The 17,246-nt window shown below is 39.2% G+C and overlaps 1 protein-coding gene across 6 annotated transcripts; it reads left to right on the top strand.

The window, feature by feature from the left end:
• Positions 1–5,537: 5,537 nt before the first annotated feature.
• Positions 5,538–17,212, top strand: exoc1 (exocyst complex component 1). 6 transcript variants are annotated; one of them, XM_034081105.1, is made up of 21 exons: positions 5,538–5,627; positions 7,805–7,936; positions 8,013–8,143; positions 8,258–8,417; positions 8,718–8,735; positions 9,422–9,609; positions 9,739–9,966; positions 10,252–10,384; positions 10,602–10,711; positions 11,445–11,513; positions 12,536–12,685; positions 13,045–13,153; positions 13,794–13,838; positions 14,189–14,352; positions 14,448–14,561; positions 15,104–15,183; positions 15,318–15,546; positions 15,628–15,811; positions 15,908–16,107; positions 16,250–16,444; positions 16,753–17,212. In XM_034081105.1, exons 2-21 carry the CDS (start codon positions 7,813–7,815, stop codon positions 16,903–16,905), a joined length of 2,784 nt encoding a protein of 927 aa, XP_033936996.1. In that variant the 5' UTR covers positions 5,538–5,627; positions 7,805–7,812; the 3' UTR covers positions 16,906–17,212. The 6 variants fall into 6 exon arrangements, with proteins under 6 accessions (XP_033936996.1, XP_033936997.1, XP_033936999.1 ...); XM_034081106.1 differs by lacking the exon at positions 8,718–8,735; XM_034081108.1 differs by lacking the exon at positions 11,445–11,513.
• Positions 17,213–17,246: the final 34 nt, after the last annotated feature.

Here is a 17,246-nt window from a genome sequence, read left to right as displayed (position 1 = left end):
GTATTAGGAGACTGTTCTGAGCCCATAGAAAACACATGGCATAACATCAATGTAGTGTTGCACGGTGTACCGATACTTGAAAGGTACCGCGATACCCTTTCGTTAAAAACGGTACGATTCCTCCGTTTCATTAGTATCGGTACTTTCAGAATGACGGGGAAAAGTACTCCCGTGAAAAAGCGCCGTTTTAATAAGAGCCGTGTGTGTTCAGCGCTGTGTGTTCAGCGCTCTGCTTCCACTCCCTGCACTGCAGCCGTGCCTGCAGTCCCGCTCCTCTCAAGCACGCTCTAAGTCCCTCCCCTCTCTCGTGCACGCGGCCACGCGCTAGCTGCCAGAGCATGTGAGAAAACGAGAAGCATGGCTGCAAGTGGGAGTGCAACTGCCGCTGCGCCTCGGCTTGTTGACAAAAAAGACGCCAGAAGTCTGTGAACGGGCCGTTCAGGTGTTCAGAGCAGAGCTCCCTGTGGGAGCGGCAGAGCGTGATGTGCACTGAAAAGTGTTTGTCGCAATATTATCGTTGAGCAAACTTAACTAGCAAACTAGCATCACTATCTGCTATCGTTAGCTTTAGCCTTCGTTTTCTATTCGTTTTTTTCATAGGCTATAAACGGAGGTGGTATAAGTATATATCTTGTACTTGAGTAAAAGTAGAAGTACCCGGGTCTTGTACTTGAGTTAAAGTAGAAGTACCAGAATGTACGAACAATCCTGCAATCAAAATGTTCCTCAAATAAAAGTACAAAAGTATTATCATCAAAATATAGTTAAAGTAGCGACAGTAAAAGTAGAAGTACTCAGGTCTTGTACTAGAAGCACCAGAGTGTAGGAATACTCTGTTACAGTAAAAGTACTGCATTCAAAATGTTCCTCAAGTAAAAGTATTAAAGTAGCGACAGTAAAAGTAGTCATTGTGCAGATTGGTCCATTTCAGAATAATATATATGATGTGTTTTATAATGATTGATCATGAAAGTGTTCTCAAAGCTGGTAAAGGTGCAGCTAGTTTGAATCTTGTGGATTTACTCCAGGTGGAACTAAAGTCTGATTTAACACTTGATTATATTTCACATCATTCATCCACATCTGTGAAGTAACTAAAGGGATTAATACATGTAGTGGAGTAAAAGTACACCATGTACCTCTGAACTGTAGTGGATTAGAAGTACAAAGTAGTAAAAGAAACATTGAAATACTTAAATAAAGTACAAGTATCTCAAAATTGTACCCAAGTAGTACTTGAGTTTATGAACTTAGTTACTTTACACCAGTGGCTATACAGATAGAAAGACTAAGCCTTGCACAGAGGCATGAAAATACATTTTCAAAATGCTCAACAGTGCTGCCAAAATGTTAAACTCACTGCTACACAATTAAATAAATGCTTTTATATATATTTATATTAGATGTGACTCTTTGGGGTTTCTGTTCTTAGTAACACTGCTGCTTTAGTTGTTCCGACTGCTAAAATCATCTGTTATTCCTAATTTTAAAGCCGATATTCCGAGTTTCCCTTTTTTTAAGAAAAGTATCGAAAAAGAATCGGAATCGCAATTCTTGACTTGGTATCGGTATCGAAACCAAAATGTTGGTATCGTGACAACACTACATCAATGTTGAAGTAAGATAATGGTAGCGTGTGTTTGTGTTTGTGTGTGTTTGTCTGTGTCTGTGGGTGAGAGAGAGCGTGCCTGTGTATCTTTGTGATAGAGAGTGTGTGTGTATCTGTTTTATAATAGTGTGTGCATGGACGCGTGTGGTGTACACACGCGTCCAACGATATTATCTTTATTGACGTAATAGGCCGAAAGCAAGAAATATAAAAATGTTGAATTGAATAACATGCAGATATTTGTTATAATATTAAATTGAACTGCATGGAAATACATGAAGGTAAGGCCAATTGAGTAATTTATGGTAAATTATATAGCTCTTAATAATGAAATTTGATAATTCTGCCTGTTTTCAAACAGACTTTTGCCATGCAAACCTTGAAAAGATGTAACTTATTTAGGTTGCAGTGAATATCCATTAAAAAGTATTTATCAAGCTATTAAAATGTCTATTCAAATAAGACACTTACTGGCTGGACCACTTTAAATTCCTACAACATCTCTGGAGGCAAAATATAATATTGTTTGTTTATTTCCACATTCAAGCAATATCTATACAGCACAATTCAAAATGTTGAATTACAATATCCGTGAGCTACAATCCCAACATGTTAATCTTGTCCCACCACTGGAGGAAAGACAGTGATGAACAAGGAAATTCATTTCGACCCAAACATGACAGCAGCTGCTATCAGACACCACAGGGACCTGCAATGGGATTTCAAACACACTGATGCTATATACCTGAATAATGATGTACATATGTTTAAAGAAGATATTACTGTTTGTGTTGTGTTTGGAAGCTTTTGTCACAGGAATCGGTAAACCATGAATTTGAATGTTGATGACAGACAATGTCTCATTCACCAGCTGGGAAATAAAGTAATGTATTTTTGCACAATAACTTCAACATTGACAGTGTAAGCTACCCCAAAGCGTTGTGTGCAGATCACTTGTTAATCTGTGACTTTCTTCTTCATCAGATGTCTGATTCACTGGGCTGACATTCATTCTCAGTAGCCTCTATGGGCTTGTACTGTGCTGTAGATAGTTATCACCTTTATAGCTACAATACAACATAAATATGCAGCTAAAAAACTGTGTATAAGAACACAACACACAAAGAAGAAAAAATATAGTGGTTAGAAATATTTTATGGAATAACAATGCCATCTGGTGTCTTAAAAAGATCATGTATATGTGCATGTTGAAGCATAATCTGAAATAGCCAATGTTAAAAATGTAAACCTACTTTCTTACCTCAAAACTCAAAAGAACACTAGAGTCTACATTTTAATGTTGCACTTCGCTATCCATATTTATTTTCCTCCAAAAGTCCAAATCCAAATGTATTCATTTATAAATGCTTACGTTAAAAAAAACGTGTTCCTCAAATTCTAAAATGTGGTTGAAGCGCTTATTTATTTGCAACCTTGTTGTTCTATAAAGATTTTCATTATAATTGATGTACACCATACAGCTGCAACCGCTGTATACTTAAGCAATAGCTCACGACAGGCCGTGGTATATGCTCATTATATCACAGCTAAGGGGCGTGGTTCGGCCCGTCGCGAATTTGCTAATGATATTGTTGTTATTGACAGTAGATATTATTGCCACAACAGAAATAGGGTAACGGACTTTCCTCTTTCTACGGTCAAACCAATCAAATCAAATCTAGTTTTATTTATATATCACATTAATAAACGATTTTTGGTCGAGCCAAAGTGCTGTATATAAAAATAGCCTACAGTAGAGACACTTTACAGCTAATACAACAGCACAGATTGTTCAGAATATCAGTATGAGAAAAAACGACACCCTCTATCCTTAGACCCTCACATCGTACAAGGAAAAAATTCCAGAGAAAACCCACAGTTTAAGGGGGGAAATGGGAGAAACCTCAGGGAGAGCAACAGAGGAGGGATCCCTCTCCCAGGACGGACAGACGTGCAATATATGTCGTGTGTAAATCGAAGAGATAATGTGTCTGTAATAAGAAGATGAATCCACGAGGATGTCAGCTACAATCCTGTGGAAGCCATCAGGGAAGCAGCATGACGAGACCCAAGGCAGGACCGCAGAGACAGGTTCAGCCACGACCCGAAGTCCACGACTTAATCCAGAACTCAGGATAGAGGATCCAAGACACAGGACTACAGCAAGAGGATCAGCCTCGACTCCGGATCGCGGCGTAGATATAGATACAAAACAAGAAAAAAGATTTGGCTGGGTTAATCGGAACAAGAGAATACACAGACAGAGAGGGAAAAGGTCATTGGATAAAAGTTATTCTTGATAACCCTCTAGAAAGATCTCATGAACTTCCCCACTCATTCTATCAAGACCCGAGCAGTTCTATTAGATATAGGATAAGAAACAGAGAGAGGGTCAGTATATAATATGCATAATTCTTATATTATAGCATCCAGCTTGCAGTTTGCGCTTTAAAAGCACGTTTTAAATGATATTTTTGAGTCAATTGCATGGAGGAAAGTCAGCTGATTCTGATAAATATGTGACATCACAGGACAAGTCATAATTCAAAGCCTCAACTCCTAAAATTGTCACTTAGTAAAAATTCATGAGCAGGACCATCACCAGGATAAAGTGGCCTTTATTTAATATATCACAACAAATGTATTATAAAAGGGATGAATATACAATTGTATATATAAAAATATATATTCAAACAGACGTGTGTATTAATATATACAATATTTTAGCGTCTATTAATATATGAATTAGTCATTGCCTCTGTAGGTGGATCATTGTTAGAAGTGGTGGGGACAATTTAACATCACCATAGCAGAAGACAAATGATGTCCCTCCCCTGGGTGATGAACCTTGAGCACCTGCATGAAAAACCAATGCATAGACCTCTGGACCACCAATGTGTTTTTAAAATAAAGACACCCAACTAAAGGTCTTTCTGTGATGTGATTTGGAGTGAATTTGTACCTGTATGCACACAATGAGCACACAGGTAAGGAGGACAGATCATGACATAAGTAACAAATTAATAAATACAGGAATAAGAAAATACAAGCATAAATAAATGTGAAAAAAACTGAAATAAATAAATGTGGAAATAAATACAGTAATAAATAATAAACAAGAACAAATAAATAAATGTATGTATAAATAAAAAAATAAAAGTCGAAAAATATATAGCCTATAGTTGGCTATTCTGTGGATACGACAACAAATAACAAATGTTTTCCATTCCTCTGAAAGTTTCAACAAGTGCACATGTCTCTAACAATATCTTTCAGTTGCTGTAATATTTTTATTTCACTTCCTCTGACCATTCCCACTTTTATTTGGAAGCTTTGTGTCAAGTTGTACACGGTGCAAGGAGAAACACAGTGACTCTTCTCTCTTCAATACGTATTTTAAAAGCTTACAGCACCGGGAATTTCCGGCGTATTCATGTATAAACTGTAAAGCCCCCTGAGACGAAAGTACAATTTGTGATCTTGGTCTAATTAAATACTCTTTGATTTGCTTGTATTGATGTATTTGGCGCAAGAAGTACAACATGTTGTGAAAAACATGTTTGCAAACCGAACCCCTGCGGGGGTCTCCCACAGAAGATTTATTTTTTATTTTAACATGTAAACTAGGCATTCTGGTACTCTCTGACAAGAAAATAAAACAAAAAGATACATTTAATTCAAGCGAACTGGCCAAACAACATTGCCGCAAGCATGTTTTTGGGTCATTTTAGAGTCAGCATGCAGAGTAGTACATTTTCTATTAAAAGTTTACTAGCATGTCCAAATTGCACATCTTGACACTAAAGCATTGTTCTTGTTTATTACATGTATTTGTGCAGAACATGTATAAGTTATACTTTTAAAAAGTGGTGGCGACAACATTGTCCATTTCAAAAAGTGGTAGGGACATGTCCCAGCTATGGTGTGTTGACAGTGTGACTGTCACATGACCGCTCCGCCTGTGAACAAGGAAGAGAGGGCGGTGCTTTGCAGAGGGCTGGTGGGCTGAGAAAACAAGGTAGTCGCTTATTATAAATATATTTACCGTTACCTGTCAAAATACAGATAGAATACATTTTGATTTAATTAATTCACAGTTCATAATGTCGCTTATATGTTCACAACTGTCTGCCTGTGCTGTGTAACAGGCGTACATGATGCTAAATAGCTAGCTCTCTCAAGTTAGCAGGGACGTTAGCAGCCAGCAAGCTAACAGTGACAGAGGACAACAAGGTGGTCCTGTGGTTGCTTCTTCATTATATAAAGTTACCATTTCCAGATGATAGCTGACTGCCTAAACGTATTTGTTACACTGTGTTGATCTGTTTTCTGACTGGTCTGCAATGTGTAATTGCACAGTTTAATATCAAGAGCCTCTAGTAGCCTGTAAGCTAACCTTTATATGGGCTGGATGTATGATTACATCTGAACATATTTTAACTTGACATTTACATAGTCACAAACCAGATCACAATGGTTGTTTATTATGCGTCTGTTATTATGGACACGTTATTCGTGTATCTGGATGTGTATCTTGTAATAATGCAGGACTAGCTCTACGCTTAAATGTCCAAATGACAGTAAACAAATCTATTTTTTGTCCTTAAGTGGCTTTGGTTACCTTATACAACCAGATACAAAAATAACAGAGCTGGAAGAAGTACTCAGATTATTTACTTAAGTAAAAGTAACAATACTACAGTGTAACTCAGTTACAAGTACAAGTCCTGCATTCATAATTGTACCTAAGTAAAAAAAAAAAAAAGTATCAGCAATAAAAAAAATACTTCAAGTACCAAAAGTAAAAGTTTTCGTTTTGTAAAAATGTCAATTTTAAGCACCAGATATTTATTTTAAAGGATTTTATTAAAATTATTGGTGCATTTATGTGTTAATCACTTCAATGTTGCACTTGGTAAAAGTGGGGTTTATATGATATACTTTATACACTTCTGGGTAGGTAATCCTATTATATTATAATGTGTGTTGATTTTATTAATAACCAACATCAGCAAAGTAACTACTAACTAAATATGTACAATGAATGTAGTGGAGTAAAAAGTACCACATTTGCCTACAAAATGTAGTGGAGTAAAAGTGTAAAGTAGCTTTGTGAAAATACTCAAGTAAAATACAAATGTCTAATTGTTGTACTTAAGTACAGTACCCGAGTAAATGTACTTAGTTATATTACACCCCTGAAAAACAATATAGACATGAATGAGTCGGGTCTAGATTTGGCAAAACCTATAACAGTATCTTAAAGAGTCTTTGGTTGAATCTAGTCCAGATTAGCCTTTGATCTAGAATAGATGTGAACAAACTCCCCTTTTTGCAACTTCACAAATAGAATTTAAGTTTAAAATATTTGAAAGTGGGTTTCAGACAGCGTTAAGGCTTTACCTAAAATGTCTTCACATACTTTCCCAACAAATAACGATTGGCAGTAGGGCTGCACGATATTGGAAAAAACTGACATTACGATTTCCCCCCCCCTGCGATATATATTGCAATATGAAAACATATAGGAATTGAAGAAAAGACAGTTTTTTTCCCCGCAAACCATGCTTTCTTGAACTTTAATGCTATACAATTGGTATTTTTTTAACTATATTTAACCGGATGAAGGATTTGAGTCACGGACGTCTGGATCTTAAGTTATCAGAGCAACAAGCTGAGCTAGCTCGGTTAGCAGCGCCGAACTGCCCTGGAGAAACACATGAAAATACTTTATTCACTGTTTTTACCTTTAATCACCGGGTCCGTTTGCTTTGGAGATTTGATTGTGATTAGTGGTTTGCTGTGCATGCAGAGCCTGCATGTCACTCACTCAAGTACCCCTGACATGAGAGTTGCGCAAGTTTTCTTTTTGTAGCAAGCAGCAAAATAATTGTAACAACATGATGTGTTTGAGTTCATTTGCCTACTTAATATCGCAAGTCCTAAAAAATAAATAAAAAATAAATGAATAAAACATTTTGCATGCGCATATCGCGATTATTGTCACGACACGATATATCGTGGAGCCCTAATTGGTAGCATAGCAATATAAGTTAAGTTTCCCTTAACTTTACCCTTAACTGCTGAATCGGAAGCTACCTGTAACTTCAGCACTATCAAGTGTTTATGCTCGTATGATGGATGTGTGTTCCTTATGTTCAAAATAATAAATACCTAATACTTTCTGTATGACAGCATCCACCATGACAGCCATCAAGCATGCTCTCCAGAGGGACATCTTCACACCCAACGACGAGCGTCTCCTCGGCATTGTTAATGTCTGCAAGGCAGGAAAGAAAAAGAAGAACTGCTTCTTGTGTGCGACAGGTATGAACCACACAGTTCTAAATGACAATTTAGGATATAAAGTAAACATTTCTAAATGATTGTTATTTTTTTCCAGTCACGACAGAGAGGCCTGTCCAGGTTAAAGTGGTTAAGGTGAAGAAATCAGACAAAGGGGACTTCTACAAACGACAGCAGACATGGGAGCTCCGGGATCTGACAGAAGTCGACGCAAAAGATGCAAGCAAGGTCGGAGAAATATTAAATCTGTCCTTTTTCCACCCATTATCTTGTTCAGCTCTCATTATGTTTCCTTCCTTCCTCATTTGTTGATCATATGCTTGCTTTTTATTCTTGGTTTAGGAAAATCCTGAGTTTGACCTTCACTTTGAGAAGGTGTACCGGTGGGTGGCCAGCAGCACAGCTGAGAAAAACTCCTTCATCTCCTGCATCTGGAAGCTGAACCAGCGATACCTGAGGAAGAAGGTGGAGTTTGTGAATGTCAGTTCTCAGCTGCTGGAAGGTGAGGAAACACTCCTTTATTACTGTGGACAACCCTGTGAGCGCATGATTTGATTATATTTGTTTAAAGGCTTGACTCTTAAAACAATAGTGTTAAACCTTGTGTGCGTTGCTCCTGTTTGAGGTGTTCTAATTTAGCCCAGAAGTAAGAATCTTTCTTAGACTTTGGTTTGTTTTATTTATTAATGGCACGTTTTAAAAAAGTATCCAACCTCGTCTCTGTATCTTGGTTTGTGGTATGGCTTTCTGTGTTAAATTCTTCTTTATTCTCACTTTTCTCTCTTAAACTTTCTCTGGCCAGAACTTCCTAAAGCGGAAGGTTGGTTGGACTTAACTTCCCCTTCCTCACTCCTCTCCATTGTTATCTCATTACCTTAAAGCACCATTCTCATTAGAGACTCTCACATCCCCAAAGCTCTTTCTGTGTGAAGATAAGAGACTAAATACGGTTCGGCATGATTTCATTCTTCATAATCATAACGCATATCTAAGTCATGTTTACTCCACCTTTAGCTTTTTCTAAGTTTCCATTCCACCTTAATTCACAGGATTATTCACTGTCATGTGTTCTTTAATGAACTCTGTATCTAGGTTGACCGAAATGTATATTCCATATTATTTGTAACTCTTAAAGAGCACAATCCAGTGCAGTTGTCTGTTAAGTTGCTGTTTCATTAACAAAGGTCTATCAGTCTAGTTTTATCATATAAAATAAATATGGAAAAGTCTATCAAGATGATAGTAGCGATTTCAGATTGCAGGTATACTCCATCCATCCCCAGTAAAAAGTGAGTAGCTGCTGGTAAATGAGTTCCATTAATTGAAAAGGAGTTTAAAGACTCTTCTAAAAATGCTATTCACCATCACCCGATATATTTTCATCTGTAGTTGTTCTTCATGAGGTGTGTAATACCGTACGTGATGAAATATATATATAACAGTATGTCTTCAACTTATGATCATGAGATCTTCAACATACATTTCCATCTCTGTTTGTTGGATTAGAGTCTGTGCCGAGCGGTGAGAGTCAGAGTGTTGCCGGGGGCGATGAGGACGCTCTGGACGACTACCAGGAGCTGAGCACCCGGGAAGAGCAGGACATCGAGGGCATGATGGAGATGTGCGAGTACGCCGTTTCCAATGCTGAGGCTTTCGCTGAGCAGCTCTCCAGGGAGCTGCAGGTTCTAGACGGGGTGAGTGACGCACCTGCAAATTAAAACAGAAAGAAAATAATAAAAATAGTTGTTGTTAATTATTAGCTTGGACAAGTACATTTACTTTTAAGAAAGTGTGTAATTGTATTAAACGTCCTCTACTTTCAGGCCAATATCCAGTCCATCATGGCGTCAGAGAAGCAGGTCAATATCCTGATGCAGCTGCTGGACGAGGCGCTGGGGGAGGTGGACACCATCGAGGGGAAGCTGAGCAGCTACGAGGAGATGCTTCAGAGCGTCAAGGAGCAGATGGACCAGATCTCACAGAGCAACCGCCTCATCCAGATCAGCAACACAAACAACGTCAAGCTGCTGGACGAGATCCAGTTCTTAGTGGTGAGGAACACTTGACTTCTTTGATTAGAGCCCATAGCTGATTTGTTGCCACTTAGCAGAGATCCTCTCATGAAGTATTCACCACTTTAGTCTTTAAATATGTGAATAAGGAGATATAGAGATAACAAACAACAACTACAGCTAACAAATATGAGTCTCAAATAACTGGGCGAAATATTTCACAAAAATCACGTTTGTTACATTTGTAGGTTTGAAAATGCACTTCAATTAATATGTAATTGCTAGATTGTTTGACTGTTTTAATGAATGTCTTTCCTCATGCAGAACTACATGGACCTGTCAAAGGGACACATCAGAGCGCTGCAGGAGGGAGACCTGACCTCCCCTAAAGGCATCGAGGCCTGCATCAACGCCTCTGAAGCTCTTTCACAGTGCATGAACGTGGCCCTCAGACCAGGTTAGTTTACACTTCACTTATTCATCAACTAAATCAGCTGTTTGCCACTGTTGGTGTGAAAATCTCGGTGGTTGAAAACTTAGATTTCAATTAGCTTGATTTGTAAAATGATCCTCAGTGTTGTAACGAGCCGATTTTTATGTAGATTCCTTACAAATGCAGGTACATTTCCCCAGCCTGTAAATGGCTTTATGAAAGTGTTCCTCTCCTTCCACAGGCCACGGCAAGCTGATGGCTGTTACCCAGCAGCAGCTCCTGTTCGCTGAGCTGAGAGACACCTTCGCTCGCCGCCTCACCAATCACCTCAACAACGTGTTTGTTCACCAGGTAACCAGGCTCACTGCACTGACAAGGGACTGAACCTGTTTAAAAGCATTTAGTGTAGCTTGAGTCCTTCCAAGTTATAGTTTTAGGTGGTAGGTTATCTCACTAGGATATTAGGATTAACTGGGAACTTAATTAGGATATCAGATTTTTGTTTTTGTAGTTAAGAAGATAAAGTAGTATAAACTAGGTCTATCTATAACAGTAATAAGCTGCATACATACTTTTGCATCAGTATTTATAATAGTTATAATGTCTTGTATAACTAATATATCAGTTGCAAGCTCTGCAGTGCAGAATGAGTATTTTTATTTTTAGATACATTTTGCTGATCATACCTGCTGTGCAATTAAACAGGCTTTTGTAAAACGTTATGGTTCTTTTGCTTTAAGTTTTTGTTTGCTTTGGCGATATCAGAGACTACAAAAGAAATGACTTAATACCTTCAATTCAAGATATTTGACTTGTTTTTCTGAGCAACACATGGAGGAAGCAGGATTTCTCCGCAGATTTAAGAGGCGACATTTTGTCGTCTTCACAACTTGCCATTGCACCAGCCTCCCGTTCTATCCCAGGCTTTTCTCTCTCACTCTTTTTCTCTCCCCCACATTGACTTCCTGTTTAGCTCTGACTCTCTTCCTGGGCTGCCTCTTGTCATTTCCTTGTTGTGTCCCTCCTATTCTTGTCTCCTTGCTCACTTTGAATCATCCCACTCTGCTCTCTGTCTCTGTGTCAGTTCAACCACTTCAGTCACTTCAAAATGACCATCCCTCAGTTCTATAGGTCCTCCTGTCTGTCTCTTCCAGTGAGTACCTTCACAGCAACCCCCACTCGCCCCCTCTTTGCTAATGTTTGACCACGACTGACTCACACTTACATGTCATTACCCCAGAGACCTCACATCTTCCATATCCTAACATAGCCTATTATTTTCTGCATGGGATGTGTTTCTAACTACTTAACATGTCTCATTTTATCTCAAAGCTGAAGAGGCACCGCTCGTCATTTTTCTCCTCCTTCATCAACGGCCTGAGGGCTCTTTTTGTGTTTGGGTGCTAACTTTGCTTTGTTGCAAAAGGTCTCATATCATAAAGTGCCTGTCTGCTCTGAGTGCATGTCTTGTAGCACAAGCAGTGGCTACTGAAAAACATGCACAACAATAAGGGGAACGTCAGTATGGCAGTAAGAGTTGCGCTTTCTTAAAATCTGTAATAAATTGAGCTGTACAAGTGATCATCTATCTACAGGGTTCGTACGGGTGCTTGAAATCCTTGAAAATGCTTGAAATTTGACGTGGTGTTTTCAAGGTTGGGAAAGTGCATCTGGTTTTGTGGTAATCTGAGGTAACATATCCAATCCCCAGATGTTTGTAGAGGGAAAGTAATTAGTGTGTTTGCGTGTGCACAGATGGAATGGGACTTAATATAAGGTTTGTCTACTCTATCCAGGGGCGGTTCTAGGGGGGGCAGGGGGGGCCAAAAAAAAGGGGGAAAAAAAGGTTTATGATTAAACGATTTCTTGGCTGACGGAATATGCATAACTAACGCTATTTGTCTTTCTAGTCTGACCTATAGAGCGTAAAAACTGTAACTATAAGTATCTGAAATAAATATGTGTACTGAAACAAATACCAATAACTGTATTGCATTGTTTTCTTATGCGCAATTACTTCCTACTGTCTTTGTCTTTTTCGTCCAGCATTTATTGTGCCCCTCTCAGAAAATAACTGGCCCCAGCCTGGCCCCCCCAGTCAAATTGGTCTAGAACCGCCACTGACTCTATCTCTTATTGAAAGTATTTCTAATTGTCTCTCTGCATGTTGTCCAGGGCCATGACCAGAGCTCCACCCTGTCGCAGCACACTGCCGAGATGAGCCTGCCCAAACACAGCCCGCTCCACAGGGACCTGCTGCGCTACTCCAAGCTCATGGAGTGGCTGAAGAACACCCACAGGGAGAAGTACGAGGGCCTGTCCAGGGTCAGTACTCTTCTCAGACAACATGTTTTAAGAAATTGTGAAGATACATTCATGCGCTAAATCAGAAAGTAGATAAGACGATTGATACCACAACGTGCGTTCATTTGAATCCTTTAGATTTGTATATTGGTTGATTTAGTGACAACCCTGGAAACTGTGGTAGCAACAACTACCATTTTATAATATGCAGGTACAGTCAGGTAGCTGCTTGCTTTAGCTCCGAAGCCAAGTTCTTACTCACAAAGACATGAGCAGATCTTTTATTTAATTTTCAGCAAGAAAGCAAATATGTTGTTTCAAAATGTTGAATTATGCTTTTAAACTGAATATTTTGTGTTTTTCTTCTAAACAAATTGTAGACCTATGTTGACTACATGAGCAGATTATATGAACGAGAAATCAAAGACTTCTTTGAGGTGGCCAAGATAAAAATGGCGGGGACAACCAAGGAGGCCAAGGGCAAGTTTGGTAAGAGCTTTGATTCACTGCCCTGTTGGAGCGTGGACATAAAGCATGTTTGTCTTCTGCAGTTGATGTTATTATGAGTGTTTTAGGATTTTCAAGTAACATCTGTTTTGCCTCTTTCTAAAAAAATTACAACATGAAGTACTCAATTACAATAAGAATTTCCCAGCATCCTTAGATTATTTTGTCCATTGTACTATTTCACAGAGGTTAATGGAATATTAATGTATAAAAAAAGGACCATTTCTGCTGCTCCACATCTGTTACCAGGAGCATATTTTCCCAACGTATGTGTGCTTCCAGGTGCTGAAGTCCTGCATTATGTTTTACCTTCTTATGAAATCTATTTTCAACATGTAAGGTAAGGACCTTACATGTTGTCTTTTTAATAGAAAATGCTGAAGAGGACTCTTGGTTGAGTTTTAGTTTTTGGTAGAAGTGTTTTCAGCTTTTCTTGATGAAAACAAAAATGTATTGTTTTCCAAAAGTTTGTCTGAGCTACAAGCATACCTAAGCCACTGCAGTGCACGTCAGCATATACGTGACTTTGTACCACGTCTAACATCTTTCCCCCCTCTCATGCTGCATGTTGTAAGCCTAACCTGTCTCTGTCTTTGATGCCTGCCTTTCTAACTGGCTGCAGCTACGCTTCCGCGGAAAGAGAGTGCACTCAAACAGGAAACAGAAAGTAAGTATGACATTTGGATAGCTCTATTCCACTGTCTGCTTCTTGGATAGCTGCACTAAAACAAATCTTTGGCTCAAACCTTTCGCTGCTCTGATGTATATCCACATTATGCTCTGCCAACCATGATCTGTCCATGTACCTGGTTGGTTTGTGCTAAATCTTCACAATGCAGCTCATGACATATCCTGAATTCTATGCGAAATGCCTACAAAAGCTAACCGTTGATGTTTTATTTGATCATTTGACTATGCAAATGATCGAATTGTGTCTTGATTGACTTTCCTAATCCTTCTGTTTGACTCTCACTAAACACATGACACTGAATCACTGTATTTGTTGTGCTGTGTTAGGCCTTCATGGCAGCTCTGGGAAACTGACAGGCTCCACCTCTAGCCTGAACAAGCTGACGGTGCAGGGCGCCAACAGCCGGCGCTCCCAGTCCTCCTCGCTGCTGGACATGGGAAACATGTCCGCCTCCGACCTGGACGTGGCCGACAGGACCAAGTTTGACAAGGTGAGATTCAGCCATTTTCATCAAACCACTCAATTAAAACGCTGTGAGTACATTAGTTCTGCATCGAGGGATAACATTTTCTTTTCTTTCTGCAGATATTTGAGCAGGTTCTCAGTGAGCTGGAGCCTCTGTGTCTTGCGGAACAAGACTTCATCAGCAAGTTCTTCAAGCTGCAGCAGCACCCGACCGTTACACCCCCTCTTGCTCAGGTAAAGTACTGGACATCAAATATACACTGTTTTCACAGTAACTTTTTACCGACACACATACATGTAGATATATATAATATGTATATATGACCCAAATATGTATATGTGTTCATTTGAATTCATTTCTTATTTTAAAGTTACTTAACTGTATATCATTTTTATTTTATCTTTAATTGTATTAATCTTTAATCTGTGTGAATCTGTGCTGTCCTGTTTTTCAATCTAACCCTGTTGCTGTTTGAACTACTGAATTTCTCCACGGGATTAATACAAGTCCATCTTATCTTATCTTAAACATGTCATCAAAGATTGCAAATAGCTAAGGGGTCATACATTATACCACCTACTGATGTCTGGTCTTTAATAACACATGAAATTGTCTTCAATTTATGTTGGTAGCTTTACTCGGCTGTCCTGGCATTTGAGTGTTTTCTTTCCTTTGAGCATGATATAACACAGCAATTACATGTGCAGCATCATTCGTATTTATGTGTCAGCGGATTTTTTCCTTGGTTTGTCATGTCTTGTGTATTTTTTGCCAGCCTGAAACAGAGGATACAGACGGAGGCATGCAGTCAAGAATTCCTCCCCAGGCTGAACACAGACAGTCTTTGTCATCAGAGTGAGTAGTTTCATATTTCCATCTTCACTGGTGAAAACATTATATATATTTGTTATGAATTGCTCCCTTCTTCTGGTTTTACTTGTGTATTAACTCAAGTTCCTGTCTTGTTCCCTTCTTATTCGTGATTGAAGGAAAGACCTTGTGCGGCTGATGATGAATAAGATCTTCCAGAGCATCGAGACGGAGCTCAACAGTCTCATCGCTCTGGGCGATAAGATCGACAGCTTCAACTCTCTCTACATGCTGGTGAAGATGAGTCACCATGTGTGGACGGCTGAGAACGTTGACCCCGCCTCTTACCTCAGCACCACTTTAGGAAATGTGCTGGTCACTGTCAAGAGGAACTTTGACAAATGCATTGTGAGTAGAGTCTTTTGAAAGAATGGTTAAGGTCTTAATGCAGAGATATGATGCTTAATACCATCTGTCTTTTTCTCACAGTCTGGTCAGATCAGGCAGATGGAGGAGGTGAAGATATCAAAGAAAAGCAAAGTGGGCATCCTGCTTTTCGTAGCTGGGTTTGAAGAGTTTGCTGAGCTGGCTGAGACAATCTTCCGTGTTGCAGAGCGCCGAGGGGACCTGGATAAAGCTTACGTCAAACTGATCAGGGCTGTCTTCGTGAACGGTGAGACCCCCGATTACCTAATTATCGGCTTTATATAGATGATGTAATTCTTTATGGTGATGCTCAGATACAAACTTCTGAATATTGTCTTTTCAGTGGAGAAGGTAGCCAATGAAAGCCAGAAAACCCCACGGGACGTTGTGATGATGGAGAATTTCCACCACATCTTCTCAACTCTGTCACGCCTAAAGATCTCCTGCCTGGAGGCAGAGAGGCGAGAGGCCAAGCACAAATACACAGACCATCTGCAGTCCTATGTGATCAACTCTCTGGGGCAGCCTCTGGAGAAACTCAATGTAATTCAAAATACCTTTTTGAGTTATCACAAAGTTTCTACATCTGCCTGGTCATGAGTACTGATGTGTTGGAATTGAGCATTTACAGAGAGGTTGTATTCGATGCATCATAGTGAAACTGTGCTAAATGTCCCTCCTGCAGCATTTTTTCGAAGGAGTCGAGGCCCGTGTAGCTCAGGGTGTTCGTGAAGAGGAGGTGAGCTACCAGCTGGCCTTCAACAAACAAGAGCTGCGCAAAGTTATCAAAGAGTATCCTGGCAAAGAGGTGAAAAAGGGACTTGACAACCTCTACAAGAAGGTGGACAAACATCTGTGTGAAGAAGAAAGTCTGCTACAGGTGAGGAATCAACGTTTTATAATGGGAAATTGCTTATCTTGTCAGTGGTGTCACAATCTTCATGGTTATTCATTTAAAAAGAAAAAAAAACGCACTGCCAGACACAAAAATGAATTGGGAAATATAGAAAATAACACAAATACTTTAAACTTGATTCAGACAATAAACGCCATATTGTTACTGTGTGATCAAATCTATGTAATTAAAGGTCTACATGTGTATGTAATTCTATTGTTTTAACTGTAGGATGTGTGGATAATAAAGTTAATCTGAATCTGAAGTGTTGTACTTGATGATTTCTCCACCAGGTGGTGTGGCACTCCATGCAGGACGAGTTCATCCGTCAGTACAAGCACTTTGAAGACTTAATCGGCAGATGCTACCCTGGCTCTGGAATCACTATGGAGTTTACCATCGGGGACATGTTGGAGTACTTCTCCAGCATTGCTCAGTCTCATTAGCCTAGCTGCTATGCACTTTCACGACTGCCTGACATTGACTGATGATAAACTAGCTAGTCATTAACTCCCCGTATATACTATACTGTTTTTTTTATTATTGATAAACATTTCCTTTGAGTGTGTCTGTATGTTCATGAAAGGGATTGGTGCATTGGTAAGTGGTCCAGATATCTCTGCAATGTGTGTGCCTGTTCTTCTGAGATTCATCAACTTTTCTCTTAAATACTTAATTGTTTATTATATTTGTATTGTTTCATTATGCCATATGTACATAATAAATTCGCTGCTGCTGACCCATTCAATGCTATATCGAATATGTGTCATTCTTTTTATTGTTGTTC

Source organism: Pseudochaenichthys georgianus, chromosome 4 (genome assembly GCF_902827115.2).
Source record: "Pseudochaenichthys georgianus chromosome 4, fPseGeo1.2, whole genome shotgun sequence".
NCBI lineage: Eukaryota > Metazoa > Chordata > Actinopteri > Perciformes > Channichthyidae > Pseudochaenichthys > Pseudochaenichthys georgianus.
This window is presented reverse-complemented; position numbering and strand designations above follow the sequence as displayed.